Source organism: Penicillium cataractarum, assembly GCF_028827025.1.
Source record: "Penicillium cataractarum strain IBT 29864 chromosome Unknown utg000009l, whole genome shotgun sequence".
Taxonomy (NCBI): Eukaryota; Fungi; Ascomycota; class Eurotiomycetes; order Eurotiales; family Aspergillaceae; genus Penicillium; species Penicillium cataractarum.
Window position 1 is genome coordinate 3,099,141 of NW_026622745.1, and position 22,018 is coordinate 3,121,158.

The window sequence follows — 22,018 nt, forward strand, 5'->3', positions numbered from 1 at the left end:
AACCCCCCGCTCGCCGATTTCTTCTTTTATTTTTTTTTAAAAAAAATAGTATAATCTTTACGTTATTTAAAATATAAGATTATATTATATTTTCTTAGAAAAATTAACGCGTTAAGAGGGGTGTAGACGGGAGTATGCTATCGGTTGAGTCCCGGGCTATATGTACTTCGGCATCGTGAGATCGGGCTGGAGCATTTTAGTGAAGTATATAGGGAATGCGAAGGTCAAGGGTTCGATTCATGGCGGAGCCACTTCTTTTTACTCTCAGATTCTGTGACATTTGGCGTATGGCCATTTGGTAATGGCTCGATCGTCCAGCGATTATCGAAATATGTGATGCAAGACTGGTGCTGGTCCTACAAGGCACATACTGATAGTACACGAAGGGGATACGATAGAGAATGCCTTGATCAATTCCAATCATTGATGCCCTATACTCCTAAAACTGCGAAAACTGTACAATACATCATCATCAATGCGCGCATGTCGACCCATATTTATCGCAGAAGGAAAACCCCCAAAAATCAAAACTAACTGGCAGTCGGTTTCTAGTCTAGTTCGTGTACTGCTTCTGCAGCATCTTGGCAATGGTCTGCAGCTGAATGTTGCTGGTTCCCTCGTAGATGGCACCGATCTTGCTGTCTCGGAACATCTTCTCGGCAATGCCCTCACGGACGAAGCCCATACCACCCATCCACTCGACCGCGGAGCCAGCCACGCGGCCAGCAACCTGAGAAGCATAGAGCTTGGCCATGGCGGCGTCCTTGACAAAGTCCTGGCCAGCCTCCTTCTTACGGGCAGCGTTGTAGACCAGAGCTCGCGCGGCGGCGATCTCGGTGTAAGCCTGCGCGATCTGGTGCTGCATGCCCTGGAACTCGCCAATGAGCTGGCCGAACTGCTTGCGGTCGTTCCAGACGTAGCTGTAATATATTGATTAGCATGGAATTGGCATAGTCTGTAGGGAAAACCGCTTACCGAGCAGCGTGCTCCCAGGCACCGAGCGCCAGACCGGTCATCTGAGCAGCGATACCAATACGACCCTCGTTCAAGATCTCAATGGCGATCTTGTAACCCTTGCCCTCCTCGCCGAGAATGTTGCTCTTGGGGATGACGACGTCGTCAAAGTTAAGCACACAGGTGCTGCTAGCCCGGATACCGAGCTTCTTCTCCTTCTTAGCGATCGAGAAACCGGGGGTACCCTTCTCAACAATGAAAGCGGTGATACCCTTGTATCCGGCGCTGGGGTTGAGATTGGCAAAGACAATGAAGATGCCAGACTCCATGGCGTTGGTGATCCACATCTTGGAGCCGTTGATCTTGTAGCCGTCGGCGGTCTTCTCAGCCTTGGTCTGCAGGGCGAAAGCGTCCGATCCGGAGACGGGCTCGGACAGACAGAAAGAGCCGACGGTGCCAGTGCTCAGCTTGGGCAACCAAGTGCGGTGGGCCTGGGCATCGCCGTACTTCATAATGGCAGTGTTGACGAGGGTGTTGTGGACATCGACCATGACACTGACACTGGGGTCGATACGCGCCAACTCCTCGATCGCGACAATAGCGGCGGTGAAGTTCATGCCCGCTCCGCCGAACTCCTCGGGGATTTCAATACCCATGACACCCTGCTCGAAGAGCCCCTCGACGACGGAGGGGTCCATCGTCTCGGCTTCATCCATATCCCGAACCTTCGGGCCGATTTGTTCGGAGGCAAACTTGGACACCATGTCGGCCATCATGGTCTCGGTCTCGGACAAGTGGGAGATGGGCGTTGGGGTCAGCTCGGAGAGGTCGGCCTCCTGCCGGCGGGTTGTAGTCGAGAAGGCATAAGCGCTGTAGATCGGGGCGTGTCAGTTGAGGATTGATCTTTGAAACCGATTCAAGCGGCATCCGCATGTCCGTGTCGGTGTGGATTTGACATACCTCTGAACTGGGCGGACGGTAGCTAGGCGCTTGGAGGCCAGGCGTGCCGAGGGAGTAGTGCGCGACAGGGGTCGCAAGGCGCGGGTGATGGAGGCCATTGCGACAGTAATGAGGGGGTGTAGAGTATAGAGGGGTATGATTCTGTCGTGTGCGAATAGAGAAAGGAAAAGGAAGGAGAGAAGGTGAACGTGAAGAGTAATAAATCACAAGGGAAAGAGCCCAAAACGAGCCTCGGTTATCGGCGGCGCTGGGGATTCGCGGGGAGGCGGTGGGGCTTATTCTTGACGACCTAGGTTATGCTGACTATGCTGGGTATTTCGACTGAAATGTTCTGGCGATCTCTAAGGATAAGATGGGCTAGATTGCAGGGTAAGCGTATGTCAGTTTTGAGTTGAATCTTAGAAGAAAAGTCACATAGTTCATATGGGGTACGATATTGTTAGTAGGGCAGGCTATTAGGAGTCCACTATAATCGTATACATATCCCATCCAGGAAATAAGCTCCGCACACCCGAATTTCAGTATCAAAGCTTAAAGGCGTTCAGGTATATCTAAATCATTTCAGTAAAGAAGGGGGAAGTTATCATTCAAAATGTAGTATACTGCGTCCCTGAGAATAAAACTTTAGCGTTCCTACGATTCCCCCCCCCCCGCCCCGAGCCTCCTAGGGAAACTAGATAAGCTCAAATACTCGGCTTTCCGGTATCAAATCTGCGGCTCATCGAACAAAGAAAAAGCTTAGCCTTAGCTCCGCCTCGGGCTCTCAACATGTATAATAGCATCCTGCTTGAGAATTATTGGCCATGTCTTCAACCAGGTTACGTAACCCTATATCCGAGCGATTTGAGAGCCGAGAGTCACAGAGGCTCCATTGGACGCGACGGTCGTTCTAGTGCTTACTCGCAGCATCGCGGACATGAATCCGTAGCAACCCTGTATAATTAGATGGAATGTGGCTTCGGGCTTAATATCTAAGCCCCTGAGGCTCCTTTCCCCAATGCTTGTCTCAGAACTAGTTCCGGCTATGCCATAATGTACTTGTACATATAGTCCCTTTAATCCCCCTAAATACCCCCTCTCCTCCTAACTGACACAACCGACAGACTAGTCAATTCAAACATAATCACTCCATATCAGCCAGCGAAACAGCAAAATGCCCACATCGTCCGTCCTCTCTGAATTCACATTCCACAACCTAGGTCCCCTAACAACGACCTGGACAGCCCCAGCCAGCTGCGCCACTTCAGTAGGCGACGTGAGAATAGGAATCACTCAGCGCCCAGGACAGTATTTGTACGGCGCAAGCTGCCAAGTCAAAGACTTCAGCTGCGTTCCAACGGGTACATCCACCGATCCAGCACTAGCGACCAACCTAAACCCGACGAATCTATTCCAAGACGCATATTTCTCACCGGGTCTGTACTGTCCATCTGGATGGACGACTGCCGGCCTTGCTTCGCGGAAGGGAACCGCATCGGTGACTTGGTCTGGCCTTTTTAGTCCTTCCGCTATACCGACGAGTGTTGACGGGGGTATTTTCAATGAACCCGCAAATGTGCTTATGCAACTCTTGGATCCGAGCGAGACGGCGATGATTTGTTGCCCGAGGTAACTCAACGCATAAGTCTTAACTATCAAGTCTAGACTGAACATATCTAATCAACTGGACGTATAGTTCCATGACCGCAGGCCCATTCATTGGATGCTACTCAACCCTACCAGACTACAAGTTTACCACCGGCTGCGAGAACGGGATTCCCCCCGCAGATATTTCAGCAGTCGACCGCACATTCTGGTTCGACGGGCAGACGATTGAAGCTAGTATCTACACGCTTGTGGGCACTGTCCCTCTTACTCATACCTTAGCCGTCATTTTCGAGCCAAGTTATACGAGCACTCTCGTCGCATACTCGGTTCTGCCTTTCGTGACGATGATTCATAAACCGGCTGATTATACGGCTACTGCGACGGCGGCGGCTACGTCTAATGCTGCGGTAAGATTGTCATCTACGACGGGATCGTGGGATGTCATGGGTCTTTTCTTTGCTGTGACTGTTTTGAGTATGGTCCTCGGGGCTGCTATTATCTTGGTTTAGGAGGTTGTGGTGTACATCAAGTGTTTGACCAGATTGGGGATACGGAGCTCGATTTGAATAAACCGAGGTCGTGATCAAGAATTCTTTCGAGATCTAGAGGCATGCACATGATCAACGACTCTTTTTAATCAATCAACCTATGAAAGGCATGTTGTTTAAGATGTACTGAGAAGTAAATGTAAATATCCATGAGAAAAAAAACCATCTATCCTCCCAAAAACAAGAAACAATAAAAACACCGCCGCGCTAGAAACCCGCGAAAAGAGAAAAACAAGGGATGCTCCTTTCCCAGCACCCATCCCATCCCATTCAAACCCAAATTCCCTCCATCGGGTCCGGAAGGAAGAATTCACACCCCAAATGCGCCTCCTTGGCATGTTCCCGAAGTTCCCGAAGAATTTGTTCTTGAGGAGGAGGTCCATCAGTCAAATTCTCCTTGATATGAATAATGTAAACAGATAGCCCAGTCAGCGGCAAGGGATCAGCATCTGCCCAGCTTGCGATATTAGGCACTTCGACATCCTTACTGTCGGTGCCATCGCCAAAGCTTTCGGTCAGATCTACACCGTAATAATCACCCGAGCGAGGTTCCACTTTCTGCTCCTTCTCGATCGAGGGGTTGGAGCCCCGTTTCGTCCGTGGACTGACTGGGCTTCCTGTACCATCGCCAAAGCTGGTATTTTGTCGTTTGCGCTTCTTATCTGGCAATGATGCAGGGTCGCGAAGGGCCATGACCTTTGCGGCGAGTACACTCAGCTCGGCGACCATGTGTCGAGGGCACAGGTGGCCGTAGAGATAGGCATCGTCGATGTTATCAGTGAAGGAGCATTCAATAAAAATGGCCCGCAGTGTGCCTGCGTGGACGTTGGGGGCAGCGGCCTCCCAGACGCGTTTGTTTCGGGGTTCGAGAGAGATCGTGTCTGGCTCGAGATCTCCAAATATGATGATCTCTTTTCCAGTGCGGTGGTCGCGGAGGAAGAATGCGGAGCTTTCGACTGTAGCCATCATGGGCTCTTTGGCATTGGCTGGGAGGAGACGTGGCGAGCGAGCCGGGGAGTAAAAACTGGCATATTATTAGCATCTGAGTTTCCTGGCATGAAGCCATAATGTATCGCTTATGTCTTGCTCACCTCCCATCGGTATGATCCATGGAAACCGCTCGAGAGGGCAGCATCAACTGCTCTGATGGAAATACGGTACTGCCAATTCTGTGATGCGCAGCGGACTCGGGATGATATCGCTGTTTGCAACGACCGTGACTGACAGCTAGACACTTGGTCAAGAGGCCATTACAGGCGCGAACGTAACCCCTACTCTCTCCACTACCGAACCTCGTGTTTCCGCCCTCAACCAAGCGTTGGTACGTGAGCAGACCAGCACCACCATCCTCATCGGACAAGTTCGGCCAGATAATGTCGTTAAACATGTGATTTTTGATTGCGGATAGTACTGACGGAAGAGCCGCCACAGGTTTAGGTCCATTTCCCGCTTCCAAGATCGGTGTGTTGATCGCCAATCCCGAGATATGATCCAGGTGAGGATGTGTTATCAAGACGGCGCCGATGATCTCTCGGAAGATATGTGCAGCATTGGCTTCAGCACTTTGGGCGGGTAGTTGAAGACCTTGGAAGGGCCCGGCGGTCATGATTCCCTCTTCATTTTTGGAATCAGGTAGGAACTGCTTCAGTACGCGAATAATCCCCGCAAGCAGCGTTCCCGCATCTACGGCAACGACTGAGCCGGGACACCAATTCATGGATGTTGATCGCACAAGAAGACCAGTGACGCTGTCTTCTCGGGGACCGCCATTGGGACCCTATACAGGGTTAGCATTCTGATCAATCAGACCGAGGACGCTAGAATCCGGGGGTGGATCCACATCATTCAAAGCGCAAAGAACGGAGGGACAGGGGGTGGGGTACTAGATGGTAGATCACAGACGCCGATATCTAACACGTGACCCTTATAGGTGGCAGTAAAGAGGTAAAGATGGAAATCGAGAGAAACTCACCAAGACAATGACTTGGAACGCAGGTTTTCCTGTTTCTGCCATTGTTTGCTCACGCACGTCACCGCGTTCTTCAGTGCGTGAGACACGGATCAGTAAGCCTTGGCCTTCTGAATGAGGGAGTAACCAGGCCAGGAACCTTGATGCCTGTTAATAATGTGCTGGTTGGAAGAAATGTGGTTGTCTCACCCTAATAACGACCAATCTACAAGTGGTGTAGATTGGTCAACTGCTGCTGCTAGAGAAGTTGAGGCGCGGCTAGCTCAGAGTGTTGGGCCTAGATCTAGATGTTGCCTAAGCCTCAACGTGGTATTTAAGACTGTGTCTTTCGCAAAATAATAGAGAAAGACGCAGACGCCGAGCTCGACCCTTAGTGCCAGTATTGATGCAGTAACCGTGGAGAAGTGCGGTCAGAGACAAGGAGCGGGAATCACAACGAGTCAGTCATAAAAGTGTCGGGCAAAGACGTGTGATACCGCAAGCGCAGGCGAGGCAGGTGCACGTTGGCTGCAGATAAAGTCAGGCGCGCTTGTAGCTTTGAAAAATAACGAGACGTAAGACTCCGCCCAGTGGTGGGACCCTTTCCCCAGTTTGTACAACCAGCAAGAGAGGCGCTCCAAAGTGCAGGCTGCAGCACAGCACAGGACGCTACTGCACGTAAAACCCTAGTAGCAGAGCGCCGATTGGATGGTGATCAAGGATTGTGTTCCCAGGTAGCCACAGCTGCAGCGACAACGAGCCCTGCGCACAACAATGTATGGCGCTGCAATATCTCAGCCGATCGGGGCGGATCCGAGGCTTTGTTCTTTGTGGGGGTTGCTGTACAAAGCGCTGAGACCTAGCGCAGTCGAGACACTCTCGGGTTAAACTGAAGCTCAATCGGATATTTGACTCGGGTGAGACGAGGTTTGACGAGGATGAGATTTGCGGAGGATCTGTGACGCGCTCAGAGCTTCGGGGCAACTTGGGGGCTGGCCTTGGCGCATTCAACTCCACCTTTGGGGCACTGTGAAGCCAAGTCAGATTGGCAATTGCTTATTGTGGAGACTGGGAGAAGGGGGGAGGCTGGGAGGCCTACAGTCCTCTTCACATTCTGCACTGATTTTTGGTCAATTCGTAGCATCCAGGAAGAAAAGGGTCGAGGTCACAGGATGCGGAGCTGATAAGTGGGCGGACGATCCATGGGTACGAGTCTAATCGAAACGTTAATCAATGACGTTCCGCTGGCAAATGGGGCGACAGGCCGATCCCTTTAGTTTTTTTGCCCGGCGTACTGTTATTGCGGGCTAGTCTTAGAAGAGTCGCCCTCGCCATGAATCGAACCCGCGACCTCTCGCTCCCTATGTACTTCATGACGATGCTTCCTTCATGTACAGCCCGCGACTTCAACCGCGATGCCGCACCCAGGAAACAACATATATTAATGCCACCAGACTGCCTTTTGAATAATTTAAAAGAGATTATTATATTATATAAGATTTAGTGGTTAATTTAATATAAGTAAAATATAATGAAAAAGATTTTAAAAAGGGAAAATCCTGTAGGGATGTTAAATATAAAAAAACCTCACCCGCCGGAGGCCGCACCTACTCCACAGAAGCTTCCTCGCAGTTACGACCTCTGATTTCAACTGGAAGTAAATGATAGAATTCTCGAGGTGTCGATTCTTTCGTACACTCAGCCCCAGGTAATAGAATCTATACAATCCCATGTGAGTTGCTTTTTACCGTCTTAGCTATTAGAGAGGAAATTACATCAACCTACGACATGATTTTAAAGAAGTATTTCGAAGCAGCGGCAAATGTCCAGCCAGATCAATGGTTGAGAGTATAGATGCTTGAACTTCAGGAGTCCTCCCGAGAGATGAGGATGCTAGATGACAAAATGTACAGGCCGGCTGCTGACAACGTATAACAGTGACCAGGGGTAACAATGAGCGATTGATGGAAAGAGAGAGCAAAAGATCGCTTGGTCCTGTACATGATCGTTTTGGTCCAATGGAAAACATAAAACCCAGTTCATCCCAAGATAAAAAGCCCCCCAGAGAATTCCCTAATAAGCAAAAAGCATGTTCCGAGAACCAGCCCACCCGAGTTGCTAAAACGCCATCCGTGGACTCGCTAAGTGTAGAAAGAGAAACGTTCAAGAAAAAGTGAGGTAGAGAGTGGTCCGACCTTAGTCGAAGCACGAAAAGAGACAACAAAGACCATAACGAGAGGGTATGTTCGAAAAAAAGAGACGTATAATATAAGAAAAGAAGGCTCGACGCCGGACGCGAGGCACGGCTTTTATCGACGTTCATTGAAATCCCGATCGACCACGGCTTGATAGCTGGGTAAATTTTGAGATCCAAGATCGGCGGTATCAGCATTCGGAGGTGGGCTCGATTCCCCGGAGCCTCGAGCAGGGAACTCTAAAGAAGCATCACTACCTCTGCGGCTGCCTCCCGGACTTGAATACTCTGGAGGTGGAGCCTCGTGATCCTCCGGAGCGCCCGCCAAAGGACCAGCCACGGGGGTACTGGCATCTTCTCCATCCACTCCGATGCGGCTGGAGCCCTCCCCAGCATCCTCGTTGGATGGGATATGGGCCAGCTGGGCAAGGGAAATATCGGTCGGAGATCGAATTGGACCGGGACTAACGGCCTGAGGAATCCCGATACCGGCACTTCGAGCATTATATGATTGATAAACGCGCTGGGAAATTGAAGCGGCGCTTTCCCGGCCAGACTCGAGAAGAATGCTGCCTTGCTCGCTGCCATAGGGTGGGGGCGGGGCGAGGCTGCCTGTCATGGGGGCGAGGCCCCATTTCTTCACATTGGCTTCGATGAATACGAAGCCCATCTGGCCGAAATTAACATGAATTGTGCAGGGGCCGTTAGCTCCAACTGTGGGAAACAGATTTTGGGCGCGGTAATTGTGGACGACGTCTTCCAGCTTCTTGCCGTTGCGAGTAAAGAAGATTGTCCCCGATCGTGGTCGGTAGCCGACGCCAATAACATCGCCTTGGTGGAGTGGTGGGCCATATGGGGTCGGCGTGAATGGTTGGTTGTGTCGGCGGTGGCCGGTTGATTCGTAGGCAACAGATGTTTTGTGGAAGCCTAGAGAGTGGCTGGTTAGCGGGTCTGCAAGAAACAACCAAGACGGTCGGAGAGAGTCATACCAGGCATCCGGAAAAGAGGGTACGGTTTAGTCGTCAGACCGATACCGATCATTGTCGACTCTGGCTTATCATAGATCTTGGCCTCCCAGTAATAGACCTCGTTTTGTTTCGGAAGAGGTAGGTTGGTCTGCACGCTGCACTCCGAATCGAAGAACTCAATTTCCGTGCGTCCTTCCACAAAACAGTTGGCAATTTCTAATTCTGGTTGGAATTCCCAAGCGGATACGCCCTTTTCTTGAATAGCGAGGAACTGCGACAGCGAAATATCGGTTTGCATGGATTCTGGAGGATAGGCCTGGACGAAAGCTGGATCGGGTGTCAGTAAGAGCTTTATTGTATTGACGCTTTCTGGATCGACTTGTAGCCTACCTTTCGCTCGTAGATACTCTGACCTCGTCAAGTCATCCATCGTCTCCAGCGCCGCTTCTTCCTCCCGCAAAAATGCTTGTTCATCGTCATATTCACCGGGGCGACCAATGCGATCGAGCATAATCCGCCCGCGACGGGTATATTTGAAGAAAAAGAAGATCGCAAGCACCACGAATGCAATCGCTGCCGATCCAAAGGCCGATAGGATGCCTATCAAGATGCCTTTGCCGGTCGAGCCGGAGGAGTCGTCACTGGCGGCAACGACGTGCCCGGCGGCATCGGACGAGGAGGACAGACTGGAGATGACATTTTGCAGGCTTTCTTGTATTTGGCGTTGTGAGAAGGCAGCCGCAGTCTGAGTAGCGGCTGGGATGGTCTGCGCCTGGGGGATGAGGTCGAGCGGTGACGTCGACGGAGTGGCTATCACCGATTGGAGAGTAGAGGGCAGGCCAGCGAGCGCACCGGGGCCCGATGCCTCAGGGCTCTGCATCGTTCATTGACTGACAAAGAGGTGTAGGAGATGAGACGCAGGCAATGAGATCAGGAAGAATGAGTGATGGAAGAGGAAGATACGAGAGGCGTGAGGCTGCAGTGGTCGTGGAGTCGCAGTCCGTCCAAAGAGTGGGTGTCCGAGCCCAAGTGGAAGAAGTGGGCCGGCGGTCGAGGTGGCGGGCAGAAAATAGGAAAAAGTGGGTAGGATTGGCCGATCAACCAGCGAGAGATAAAAGAGATAAAGTAGTTGTTTGCAAGGTTTAGTTGGCCAGGAACTATGAAAGTGGTCTGCCACTGGAGGATGTAGGTAGATAAATGAGTAAATGAGACGAGAGCAAGTAGCCTCTTGGGCGGTGGACTCTCTCCGAGACGTTTCCGGCCGCCTAGAGTCGTCCTGATTACGCTTGTTTAGTCTATCGGTGGTCCTGCGTCCACCGCCATCCGATTCAAATGCAAGGCAAGATCAAAAGGGCATTTTTTAGACCTTCTCCTGCAGTCCCTATCCAATGTGATCTCTGTGCCTTTTTTTTTCTCTTAAGGGGACTGTGCTTTTTTATTCCCTTCGAACCTGTCATCTTTAGCCCTTGGGACCTCAGGCGGGAGAGAATTGGCGGTATCAGTACGGGACCCCCCATCCCTACTCAGGATAAGCCTCCTTCCTCTTCTTCCCCTCTCCCCCTCTCCCTCGTGGCTCCTTGCGTGGCTGGGGGCTTTGGAACTAAAGCGTGACCCCCCCTCTCCTCTCGTCACTTATCACTTGTCACCTTCCTTCAAACCTTCTTCCTCGGAGATCAGACGATGCGTGTAAAGGCTCGCGGTACTCCCCGCGACGCCTCCTTGGCAAACCAGGCCGATGTCATCATCAACGCCGTCGACTCCCTGCAAATCCGCCTTGCCGTAACTGGAACCTCCTGTGATAAATACCCAGGTAAGTCTCAATGTCGCCCTCCCCCCTCAGGAGAAGGGTCCCCTTTTGCGCCCTCTAGAATCCGCGCCCTTGAATTCCAATGGACTCCCGATCGGTAATCTCGCCAAATGATCCGAGCTAATCGGAACCTCTATCTCATAGCTAAACAACATGCGCGCAACGTTGCCCGCAAGCTTGGGGTGTCGCATGGCCTCATTTTCATCGCTGGTGAGCCCACGGTCAATTGGCGCGATTCTGACCAATCGCGCCCGTTCCGTCAACGTCGCTACTTCTACTATCTCAGTGGTGTGGACGAGCCTGACTGTGCTCTGACATATGATATCGGCTTGGATATTTTGACCCTCTATGTGCCGGACTTTGATCTCCACCGGGCAATTTGGATGGGCCCAACCTTGTCGCGTGAGGATGCTCAGGATCGATATGATGTTGATCGAGTATTGTATCTGTCGTCACTCCAGCCGGAGCTGGTATCTTGGTTGAGTGAACGAGTCCAAAGTAGCTTGTTGTATATGGTTCATGACTCGGAGACTCCCAAGGGATTGCCGGCAGAGCTGCCACTGGATGCCAAGCAGCTGATGCCTGCCATGGATGCAGCTCGAGGTGTCAAAGATGAGTATGAGATTCGCTTGATCCGTCAGGCCAACAAAGTGTCTGGTCTAGCGCACCGGAAAATCCTCGAGAACATCCAAAAGATGACCAATGAGTCCCAAATTGAAGGATCGTTCCTTGATACCTGCATCTCCCACGGTGCCCCGAACCAAGCGTATCAGATTATCGCCGCGTCGGGTCCCAACGCGGCAGTTCTCCATTACGATCGAAACAACGAATCTCTCAAGGGCAAGCCTCTCGTATGTCTCGATGCCGGTGCCGAATGGAAGTGCTATGCTAGCGATGTGACTCGCACCTTCCCCCTTTCGGGTGAATGGCCTAGCAAGTACGCTCGCGACATTTACCGGGTCGTCGAGCGCATGCAAGAGGAATGCATTAAGCGCATCCGCCGAGGAACGCGCTTCTTATCTCTGCACGACCTGGCCCACGAAATCTCCATCATCGAACTCCTACACCTTGGTGTCTTCAAGGGTGGCAGTCTCTCCGAAATCCGAGCCTCGGGCGCATCCAAGGTCTTCTTCCCTCACGGTCTGGGCCACCACGTCGGTCTCGAAGTTCACGATGTATCCGAGTCTTCCATCATGGCTCTGCATCCGGACTTTGACCACGATCAATACGGCTCGGTTCTGAACCCGGCAGGTAGCCTTGCGCCTTGCACGCTATCTGCTCCATTGTTGGAAGAGGGTATGGTGGTTACCGTGGAACCGGGCATCTATTTCTCGCCGCTTGCTCTGGCGAATGCGCGGAAACAACCTTTTGCAAAGTACATTGACTTTGACGTTGCTGAAAAGTATGTGCATATCGGTGGTGTTCGCATTGAGGATGATATCCTCGTTACTGCTACTGGCTATGAGAACCTCACTACTGCTCCGAAGGGAGAGGAGGCGCTTGCCATTATTCGGGGGTCTGCATTGCAATGTTGATGTTATGGCGATATTCATCTAGTATAATGTACATAGAGCCGCTCGCGTGTATCTCGGAGTTGTCAGCCTCGCGTCATGAAGAATATTCTAATGGAAACTAGTTGTGTCCAGCGTTTAAACCCAGATGGAGTTGGGATGACTACTAGTCTGGGAATTTTGTAACTAACAGCCACAGCCCAGTGACTAAGTATTGTGGATGTCTGAATCCGTTTCTGTCTACACGGAGATCTCTTGGTGGACGAAGACTAGATAGTCTCTAGCAGATATCCCTACTATACACTAAATGACTGACATATCTATCCACGGGATTATCTACCCATGGATATATTAGAAGAAATGAAAATTCAGCACCAAATGGTATCAGCCAAGTCACTGGGCTGTATCTATATATTTACACGTACTCATATTCATTAGCACGCTTCTAGGCCTCTCGCAGAAATTATCAGATATAACCGGGGATAGTCCAGGCTCTTCAAGGCTCCGCGCGAGGAGTACAACCTAGAACGGACTGCCAATCTTATTTTGTCTGGCGAATAAAAATACTCATTCTGGGATACCTAAGATCTCTCAGTAAGAGAGAGTGGGTGGAGAGAGTTACAGAACTAGGTTTTGACGTTAGTAAGTGTCTAGCTACCTCACCTGCCTTTCGGGCAGCATACCTAGTAAGTGACTGTGGCCTTGAATATATATCCTTAGAACTACTTGTTCATTGCGCTTGAGTTCACGGTATTACCCTCCAGAAGAACATACCTATCCATGATGGAATGTCCGATCTCCAAACCTAAATTGTGCTAATGATCATTACTCTTTGTAATTGCCATCGAACCGTCCTCCGGTCCGATTTGCGATCACGTAGGTTCAAACCTAGAATTCGCTTTCAGGTTCGGCCGAAGCCTCGTCTTGAGGTCATAATAAACTTCCCATCCAGTAAAACTAGAATCGCTCGGCTAATTACAAGAGGTGAAGAGGCTACTATACTATTCAATTGGGAAGGATGGATCCTGTGCCGCAAAGTCCCAGAGGTAGGCAGATATGGCAGATCATAGACTGACGGCTTGCTTATGGTTTTGATGAGGTCGATCTACAAAGCGACACATGGCCCCCTCACAACGTGGTATTTTGCTGCCAGCATTCCAGACCAGCATTCTTTCTCATTTGCACGTTACCCAGCTCGCTGTTCATAGTTATGTCCGAAAATGGTAGCTGGTGCGACGACAGATGTCAACTCGAAATCGGGTTTCTAGACCTAGATCCTCAGTCGAGGTGGGCTCGTACCAAGGGCGAGCCGTAGGATTGGACGAAGTGTCGAGAATAGAAGTCCATCCGTTCTGATACAGGATCTTCGGGGACGGGAACCTAATTTTCATTCTCGAACGAAATGAGTTTCAGTGTTTGTGGCATGATTAATATTCCCTACCCGGGATCGACCACGCGACCTGGCCCGAAAGTGTCAAGTCGATGATCCTTCCCCAGACGGCAGAGCCAATCCAGCAAGTGTAAGTGCCACTGTGGCTTTGGTGGGCTGACAATAGACTGGAACTAACCATAACTATACACTACTGTAGGGTATATTCAAGCCACTCGCTTAGAATGATCAAATAGAACTGGAATTACAAGTTACCATCGGACTTTGCAAGACCAAAGCGATGCTTCGCAGCCGACAAAACTATACCTGCCTGATACTCAAGTGCCGACGCAAAGCGTACATTCCAGATCCACCACTGTGGAGACGTTGCGCAACCTTGAGGTCGCAATTAGGGATGTTACCGAGCGGGACTGACTCCTGAAGAATGGCCACGTTCTAGCCATCGACCGTCTACAGGGGTACCAAGAAAAGAAATGTAAAATCAGTACATGACCCGCTATTTTTCTGCCAGATTCTATATTACCAACTGGACCACTACCTATCTACGTAATCTCATTGATTCGTTTACATGATATCATCTGATGATCTAAATTCTTATAGAGTAGGCGGAGAGGGTGGGTGTGGGGCGGGCGATAAACACCAGTTGCTTAAACCCTATAATTGGTCAGCTTATCGACCGCTTTTATACCCGCCTTTACCATAATGCCTTCTTATCTTTAGGCTAGGGCGACCCTATTACTATAGTACCGATTTGACTATCCCCTTGTCTTTTCCCTTGTCTTCTATCTTCTGTAGGTTATGTGAATTCTGCCGGACTTTCTGCCTTAGAAAATTAGTTTTGAGCAATTGGCGCTTATCGTCCACCTCCGCAGGTGGCAAGATTTACCTGACCGCCCGATGTATTGTTTTGACAATTATTCCTTGGGACCCCTGTAGGGAGCCCCCCTGAAGACTTCTCCTGTCTAATGAGATCTCCTGGCAGTATGTCACTGTAGACTGGAAACACGATTCAACTGCGGATCGCTTGGTGCTGCCCGTCGGATAGAATGAACTAGGCAAAATACGTGGTCCACCCGGGTTAGAAATGGGACAACCCGGGGTTTCAACAGCCGCAGCAGATAATTTTTTCGCGCGATTCGATAGCCATCAGATCGAAGCCAACCGATCGAGCTGAAAGGCATGAGTGTGCCTCACCAGGCTCACACTCCCTTTGTGGATCCGGATTCGGTAGAGGGTTCTGCAAGGGAGAACGTCTAGAACAAGACGGGTTGCCTGTTTGTGACGTGGGCCCACGTGTTGAAATTGACCGCGTTTCAGACGTGGAATGTGTTGGAAAATCATGGTGGTATGCAAGGGTGAAGGTCTGGACAGTCTGGACGACCGAGAGAGTCAATGAATCCGGAATGTTTAGGGTGGAATGCGTGGTTTTCCTAAGCCCATCAATGCATGTATCCCAACCCTACCCTAAGGTGCCGATGGAGGCTTTTTCTTTGAGCGAATCCGAATGCTGATTCCTGAAACATGCAAGCTAAAGGCTGTAGCTTCCTTTTTTTTTTCCCCCTGCTCAGCTGGGACCTTAATTGTCAGAGTTTTCAAATTTTCAATGCTCCTTTTCCCCCTAGCAGCCTAGCAGCTAAAAAAAACATCGTCAGCTCGGAGCCTGACGCCAGTCTCCGAGACAGCTGGTCTATGCTTTGTGAGTTACCTAGGAGCGTAGGGATTTCTCTCCTTTTTGAATTGAACATAGTAAACCGGAGTGAGAATTTGAATCAAATTAAATATATATTGTATAATAATTAGAATAAATTGTCGTATACAAGATTCAAGGAGAAAAAGGTATCTTGCCTGATGTGCTTTCCGTTCGGTCCGCACGGCCAACTCATAGCCCCGTCAGCATTGCCTGAAAAGGCATACGATTAAGTAAGAGCCCCGTCCGCCGTCGATCCGCCCGGCATCGGAGCCACGCAGCTGTCAGGGCCCGACTGGCCGAGAATTTTACACTGGCGTCATTCCTGGGCTCATAGGCAGCCTTTTGACGAATCTCACGCATTCCAGGCCATGGTTTCATAATTCGCTCATTAGGCAATGGAATTAAAATTTCATAATTCATGTAGACTCGCACCTCATTTACGAAGTATACCTATGACAGTATCGAGAAACTATATACTGATCAAGAGGAACGATCACGCGATATCAGAAAAATCACGTCAGTCAGAATAGAATGACTCCGAACTCACATCACGCCTTTTCCAAGCGCTAGTGCAAGGGTTTGGCGCCATTTTTTAAGGCCATAAGGTGATCTGCCGGAGTCTGGTGGTTCCACCCAGGTTGATGTGGGTCTTTGCCTAGTTTTTTTTTTCTTGAATTTTTGGCCCGAAATAACCGGATTCGTGGGTTTCATTGGCTGGGTCGGGTTAGTCAGAGCCTCCGTACGGAGTAAAGTGACTCACCCCCGACTCATAGTTTACCTTGCGGCTCCGTATAAAGCTATCCATACCCCTGCAGTAGATCACCTCTTCTTACTCTCCATCTCATCCTTCCTTTTCCAAAGGGGGTGATGGTCACTCCCCTCTGTCCTTAAACCACAAAAGTTCTTCTTTTCGTTGCACATATTTTCTCTCCTCCCGGCTGGAGATTCCCCTTCGATATCGCCAAACCACGTATCCCGGAGAATGGGCCAGAGGCATAACAGACGTCGCACTCGTCCTCGTTCCAGCAAGCGAAGAAACAGTTTCGATCAAGACTCGCCCGAATTGTCAAATATCCACCCGCCATTAGCTCTCCCATCTACAATTTGGAGCCCTCATACTCCCGTGCCTCCACCAGCAGCCCTCCACTATACTCCGTCCGCTGCATGCATTTCACCTGGATCGCCGGTCTCAGCAGCCCCTGCCCCGACCTGGCATTATGGGTTTACGGCTTGGCCGATCCGTGAGAATGTACCGCAACGGCGGGAAGCAAGCATCGGTCTCGAGGCACGGCAGTGTCGATTGTTCGGCGGCGAGCCGGGCGACGATCTAAACCTTTGTTATCGCATGCTGGAGTATTTCGATGGTCTCGACTATATCGACCCGTGAGTACACCTCTAATCTTTATTATCGCTTGCCGATCATCTTTCTGACTCATTCGCCGTCAGATTACGAAACAGCACTCCGGGAGATTGAATGCTCTTTCCAGCCGGAATCATCCAAAATTATCAAAAAACCCATACTCTTTTTTTTTCTCTGATTGCGATGATTCATCCGCTTCATATACAAGAAAAAAAAAACCTCCCGTTCGATTTGGCCATGGGTTCGCCTTGGGCGTCCCTTGCCCACTGCAGCGCGCCTTCAGCCACAGTCCCGACTTGACGCTACGAGCATGACTGGAACACCAGATCACATGGACTCCCGGGTCCCCGACTTGAAGCAATGAAGACACTCCGCTCCCATCGCAGGAGTGTCCGATTGGTCCCTTTCGACCCGGCCATGTGGATCGTGGTTTGCGATTTTTGCGAATCCGAGATGGGATGAGTCACGAGTAGACTTTTCTTGCGGGCTCCGCATCGGTCGAGTTCGTGTCCGATCTTTAGGGATTGTTGACGCTTGAACACCCTTTGTGGGAGCTAGCGAGAGAGTCATCCCGGTGATTCGTTCTTTTCGAACACGCAGATCCGTTCTATTGAAATGCGAGGTGGTTGAACACCAGGCTGCCGCATACAGTGAAACAAGAATCCTACGGAGCATATTATTGATTCTTTATGCTAGACTACATTTGCATAGCCTGTATATAATGAGTCACAACTATATTCAAGCATACTAGACTATACATAAGGATTTATCTTTCAAGCATGATTCCAAGAACAGACAGTAGAGATCTAGAAATACCGAATATTGTGACTAGTTAGCAGTAAATAACTAGTTCGTACAGTAGTCATCTCTTCCTTCCAATTTAGGATAAGCAAAATGATCGGCAGGGAAAGTGCAATGTTGTCCTCAGCTCACCGCCTTTGCCCACAAAGGACCTGGCCGCACTTTTAGGCAGGCGGTCGACCACTTGAGGACACGGTCATCACCAGATCAGGAAGCGTGAATACTCCCCTTCAACGCTCATTTGACTCTCGAGGGCCATGCTTCTGACTCAAATTGTTTAGGCTTCTTCTTTTTACTTTTGACACCCTCACTCAAGCCTATTCTGCTTTGACCCCACAACTCGGCACCCCACGATCTTTAAACTCCGCGGCGGCCACCGCTGTCGCCCTGAATTCGCCGCAGGATGTCGTCAGACTACACTTACGATGAGCAGGTGAGTCCTTTTCTCTCTCGCGACAATGATGCTAGAGACACGGACATGGCTAACTTATGCGCTACTAGGGGCAATTCTTCCCCTTCTTCATCTTGACCTTGACCGGTTTGGTCACGCTTCCTCTAACCTACAACCTCCTCCGACCAAGCAAAGGTGTGTGACTCGGCCCAGCAGTTCTTTGTGCAGTTTATGCTAAGCATGCGTTACCGGCAGAGCTTGAGAATACGGCTCCCCGCATCAAATCCGATTTCAAACCTGAGCATGCCGATCTCGTCGAGGCGCAGAAGCGCAAGCGCCTGCGCAAGGAGCGCCGAATCAAGCGCATCATCACGGTGATTGTGGGCTACATCGTCATGGCCTGGATGGTGTATCTCATTCTCGTGACGGCCCGGACGGTCGCCAAACTATACGACCCATATGAAATTTTGGGCGTCTCAAGGGTATGTTGTGTGGATCTCCGAGCGTGGCGGGGCTGGCCGTCGCTGCAGTCGCCTGCGAGCTCTTAGCAACGCCGAACCTATCTCGAACTAACAAATCTTTTTTTTTCCTAGAGCGCCGACGAAAGAGCTATTTCTCGTCACTACAAGCGCCTTTCCCTCATCTACCACCCCGATAAAGTTCGCCCCGATCCCGCCAAGAATGAGACCATGGAGATGCTCAACGAGCGTTTCGTCGAGCTCACCAAGGCCTATAAAGCGCTCACTGATGAAGAAATCCGAAACAACTACCTCCAATATGGCCACCCCGATGGCAAGCAGAGCTTCAGCATTGGTATCGCCCTTCCCAAGCTTATCGTCATGGACGGCAATGGAAAATACGTCCTGTTGGTATATGGTGCTCTGTTGGGTGTTCTTTTGCCTTACATTGTCGGAAAGTGGTGGTATGGTTCTCAGCGCTACACCAAGGAGCGTGTTCTTGTCGCTAGCGCAGGTAACATCTTCCGCGAGTACAAGGAGGATATTCTGGATGGTGGCATTGTCAATGCTCTCTCTTCTGGCGAGGAGTTCAAGGAAATGCTCAAGGGAGCTCAAGCGGAAGCCGGGCTCGCAAAGTTGGAGAAGAAGGTCCTGGCCGAGGAATCAACATTCCTGACTGCCAAGGACCGCGAGGCGATTAAGCAAATGGACAACTCCTCCCGTCGCAAGGCTTTGGCCCTCCTGTGGGCGTATCTCGGCCGTATCGATCTTGGCGATGCGACCCTTGATGCAGAGAAGTACGAAGCTGCGCCCATTGCTCTTTCTCTAGGCGAGGCCTTTACTGCGATTTCTTTGGCATTTGGTAGCCTTCGCCCTATTCTCGGTGCTTTCCAGGTCTCTCAAAACTTGATTCAGGCTATTGCCCCCGGTTCATCTCCCCTCTTGCAGTTGCCCAACTTCACCGAGTCAATTGTCAAGTCGGTGGAAGGCGAGCACTCCAAGGAACACTGGACCGTTCAAAAGTTCATGAGATTGGCCGAGGATGAGCGTCGCAAGCTTACTGTGGGCGCTGGTCTATTGTCTGAGAAGCAATACACGGATGCCGTCACGGTGGCTCGTCAACTACCCGCTTTGGAGGTTTCCAAGGCATTCTTCAAGGTCATGGGTGAGAAGGTTATCACTCCTAGCAGTCTGGTACAGCTGGTTGTGAAGGCACGATTCGTCCCACCAGGTTGCACGCAAGTGCCTCAGATCAACGAGCTCGACTTGGAGGACATTGACCCCGATGAGGATGATCTTGACGCACTGATGGGCCGCAAGCCGGCTAAGAACCGTGCCACCAAGGTGGTTGATGGCAAGAAGGTTGAGAACAAGATTGAGAACATCCAACCTCCCCTCGCACACGCTCCCTACTTTGCCCGCGATCACTCCCCTCGCTGGCATGTCTTCCTGGCCGACGCCAAACAAGGCAAGATGGCCGTGCCTCCCTTCACATTCACCACCTTTGACAAGCCGATCCTCGATGAGGCCGGCAAGCCCACGTTCAACGTTCAAACCCTCAAGATGCAGTTCCAGGCTCCTCCGCAGGTCGGCGACTTCACCTTCGTCATGCACATGGTCTGCGACAGCTATCTGGGTCTGGACACGAAGATGGAGATTACCCTGCATATTGACGACCCCGCCAAGGCGGCTGCCTTGGAAGAAGAAGACGACATTAGCGAACCGGATGAAGGTAAGTTGTTCCTCCCGTACTTGTGTCGCGGCACTCGTACGCGGCTGTATCAGTTTTGTGGGCCGAATGCTAATCATGAACTTTCTATCCAGACTCCATCGCTGGTCAAATGCAGGCGCTCAAGACTGGCCAGGCTCCTAAGCCTAAGAAGGCTAAGAAGCCTTCCGAGTCCTCCAGCGAGGAAAGTGACACCGACGGCGACGCAGGCGATACTAGCGACACCAACACCGAGACGGAGGATGAGGATTGATCGCATCTACCTTGCATTGATTGATGGATTGTACACGGGACTTGTGCGACATTGTCTGATTGATTAGGATCGATCTTTCTGGGTTTCATTTTTTTTATTATCACTTTTGCCATCGGACATGCCTTGTCCAGTTTTCTCTCTTATCTCTTTTCCTCCCGCGACGATCGTCGTCCCATTGGGTGTATTTCTTCGGGTGTTGTTTCTTTTCCCCATTTGGGTGTGATTCGTGATTCCTCTTTGTTTTGTCCTCGCTTCGAGCTGCATTCCCCCAACTTCTCTCATCTCTATATGTCCATGTTCACATCCATGTCCATCTAGAACATTACCACCTCTAACAAACCCCGGTCCAAACGCCGAAAATAGACTATGGGAATACAAAATATCTACCTCCTGCCATTCCGCACAACCTATAAATCAAACATGGCCACTGAGACCACTCACCCTCCGTCGTAGAATCTGCATCCAGCGTAGTCAAACTAGGTTTACATCCCACCCCCTGGCGCGCCCCCCGGGGGGGGGGGGGGAACATTGCGTCTCTTTAGGGTTCAGCTCATGGCACTACAAAATCGCTCGTGACACTACATGACAAATCCACACTAGTCCTAATTAGGAATTAGATCTTCCCATCACCAAATGGTACATCCGACATCTACATAATATATGCCAAGCTCTTATGTATGTATATTTCTATACATGAGCGCTTCTCGCGCATACCCTCGCTGTCGCCGCCTACATATGATGAAATCACGTGACCGCTTTTGTTTACCTCCATACCCCTACATACCAACCACCACAACTATCTACCTACCTACCTACCACCCATCACCCTTTTCTACTAGTAAGTCCACCAATCTACCCTTCTCCCACTACCCTTTCTTCTATTCACGATGGCCCTCCTACCACCACCCAATAACTGGCTAATCAAGGTCGAATCCAGTAAGGAAGCCCGCAAGATCCTTAACGAATTTGCCGCTAAGCAAGGGTACGCCATCACTACCGCCCATTCGAACGATTGGTCAGTTCGCCTACACTGTGACCGCAGCGGGCAGCCTAGAAAGCATGCAAATCGGAAGACTACCCGCCGGTCTCCGGTCTCTCGGCGTTGTGGTTGCCACTTCTCTGCCTACCTAGCTAGGCACCCAGAGGGCTGGCTTCTTACCGTTAACGAGGGATCTCATAGTGGGCACGTTGCCTCTGAACCAGCTACACATCCTATCCACCGCCGCCGGCAGCTAAAGGATCTCGAAGAGAGGATAATCAGCATGTTTATGCTGATGTATACGAATACGGAGATCATCAATATTCTACGCCAAGAAGGAGCCTTCGGTGCGCAACCGGCTGACCTGGAGGACCCCTATAAGGCCCTAATACGACTGAATGGAAGAGACATCAAGAACCTTCGTCATCGCGCGCGGTTACGATTACTAAAGGGCCGCTCACCTACTACGGCACTACTTATGGGCCTACCA

General features: G+C 50.7%; 7 protein-coding genes across 7 annotated transcripts; 4 read left to right on the top strand and 3 right to left on the bottom strand.

Moving 5' to 3' along the window:
- Positions 1-553: 553 nt before the first annotated feature.
- N7496_011725 (acyl-CoA dehydrogenase) lies at positions 554-2,012 on the bottom strand (the record flags this gene model as incomplete). The annotated part of the gene is made up of 3 exons (XM_056704638.1): positions 554-920; positions 976-1,824; positions 1,915-2,012. The coding sequence occupies 3 exons, from the start codon at positions 2,010-2,012 to the stop codon at positions 554-556; spliced, it is 1,314 nt and encodes a 437-aa protein (XP_056550598.1).
- Positions 2,013-3,067: 1,055 nt separating this feature from the next.
- On the top strand, positions 3,068-4,010 carry N7496_011726 (uncharacterized protein; the record flags this gene model as incomplete). The annotated part of the gene is made up of 2 exons (XM_056704639.1): positions 3,068-3,522; positions 3,590-4,010. The coding sequence occupies 2 exons, from the start codon at positions 3,068-3,070 to the stop codon at positions 4,008-4,010; spliced, it is 876 nt and encodes a 291-aa protein (XP_056550599.1).
- A 309-nt stretch (positions 4,011-4,319) lies between these two features.
- Positions 4,320-6,063, bottom strand: pdeA (3',5'-cyclic-nucleotide phosphodiesterase PDE1; the record flags this gene model as incomplete). The annotated part of the gene is made up of 3 exons (XM_056704640.1): positions 4,320-5,073; positions 5,141-5,826; positions 6,022-6,063. The coding sequence occupies 3 exons, from the start codon at positions 6,061-6,063 to the stop codon at positions 4,320-4,322; spliced, it is 1,482 nt and encodes a 493-aa protein (XP_056550600.1).
- Positions 6,064-8,306: 2,243 nt separating this feature from the next.
- Positions 8,307-10,039, bottom strand: N7496_011728 (SSH4 family protein; the record flags this gene model as incomplete). The annotated part of the gene is made up of 3 exons (XM_056704641.1): positions 8,307-9,118; positions 9,181-9,486; positions 9,550-10,039. 3 exons carry the CDS (start codon positions 10,037-10,039, stop codon positions 8,307-8,309), a joined length of 1,608 nt encoding a protein of 535 aa, XP_056550601.1.
- Positions 10,040-10,839: 800 nt separating this feature from the next.
- Positions 10,840-12,501, top strand: N7496_011729 (aminopeptidase P family protein; the record flags this gene model as incomplete). Its single annotated transcript, XM_056704642.1, has 2 exons — positions 10,840-10,969; positions 11,111-12,501. The coding sequence occupies 2 exons, from the start codon at positions 10,840-10,842 to the stop codon at positions 12,499-12,501; spliced, it is 1,521 nt and encodes a 506-aa protein (XP_056550602.1).
- A 4,038-nt stretch (positions 12,502-16,539) lies between these two features.
- N7496_011730 (uncharacterized protein) lies at positions 16,540-17,031 on the top strand (the record flags this gene model as incomplete). Its single annotated transcript, XM_056704643.1, has 2 exons — positions 16,540-16,940; positions 17,004-17,031. 2 exons carry the CDS (start codon positions 16,540-16,542, stop codon positions 17,029-17,031), a joined length of 429 nt encoding a protein of 142 aa, XP_056550603.1.
- Positions 17,032-18,121: 1,090 nt separating this feature from the next.
- N7496_011731 (J domain-containing protein) lies at positions 18,122-20,549 on the top strand (the record flags this gene model as incomplete). Its single annotated transcript, XM_056704644.1, has 5 exons — positions 18,122-18,151; positions 18,220-18,304; positions 18,338-18,591; positions 18,703-20,299; positions 20,392-20,549. The coding sequence occupies 5 exons, from the start codon at positions 18,122-18,124 to the stop codon at positions 20,547-20,549; spliced, it is 2,124 nt and encodes a 707-aa protein (XP_056550604.1).
- Positions 20,550-22,018: the final 1,469 nt, after the last annotated feature.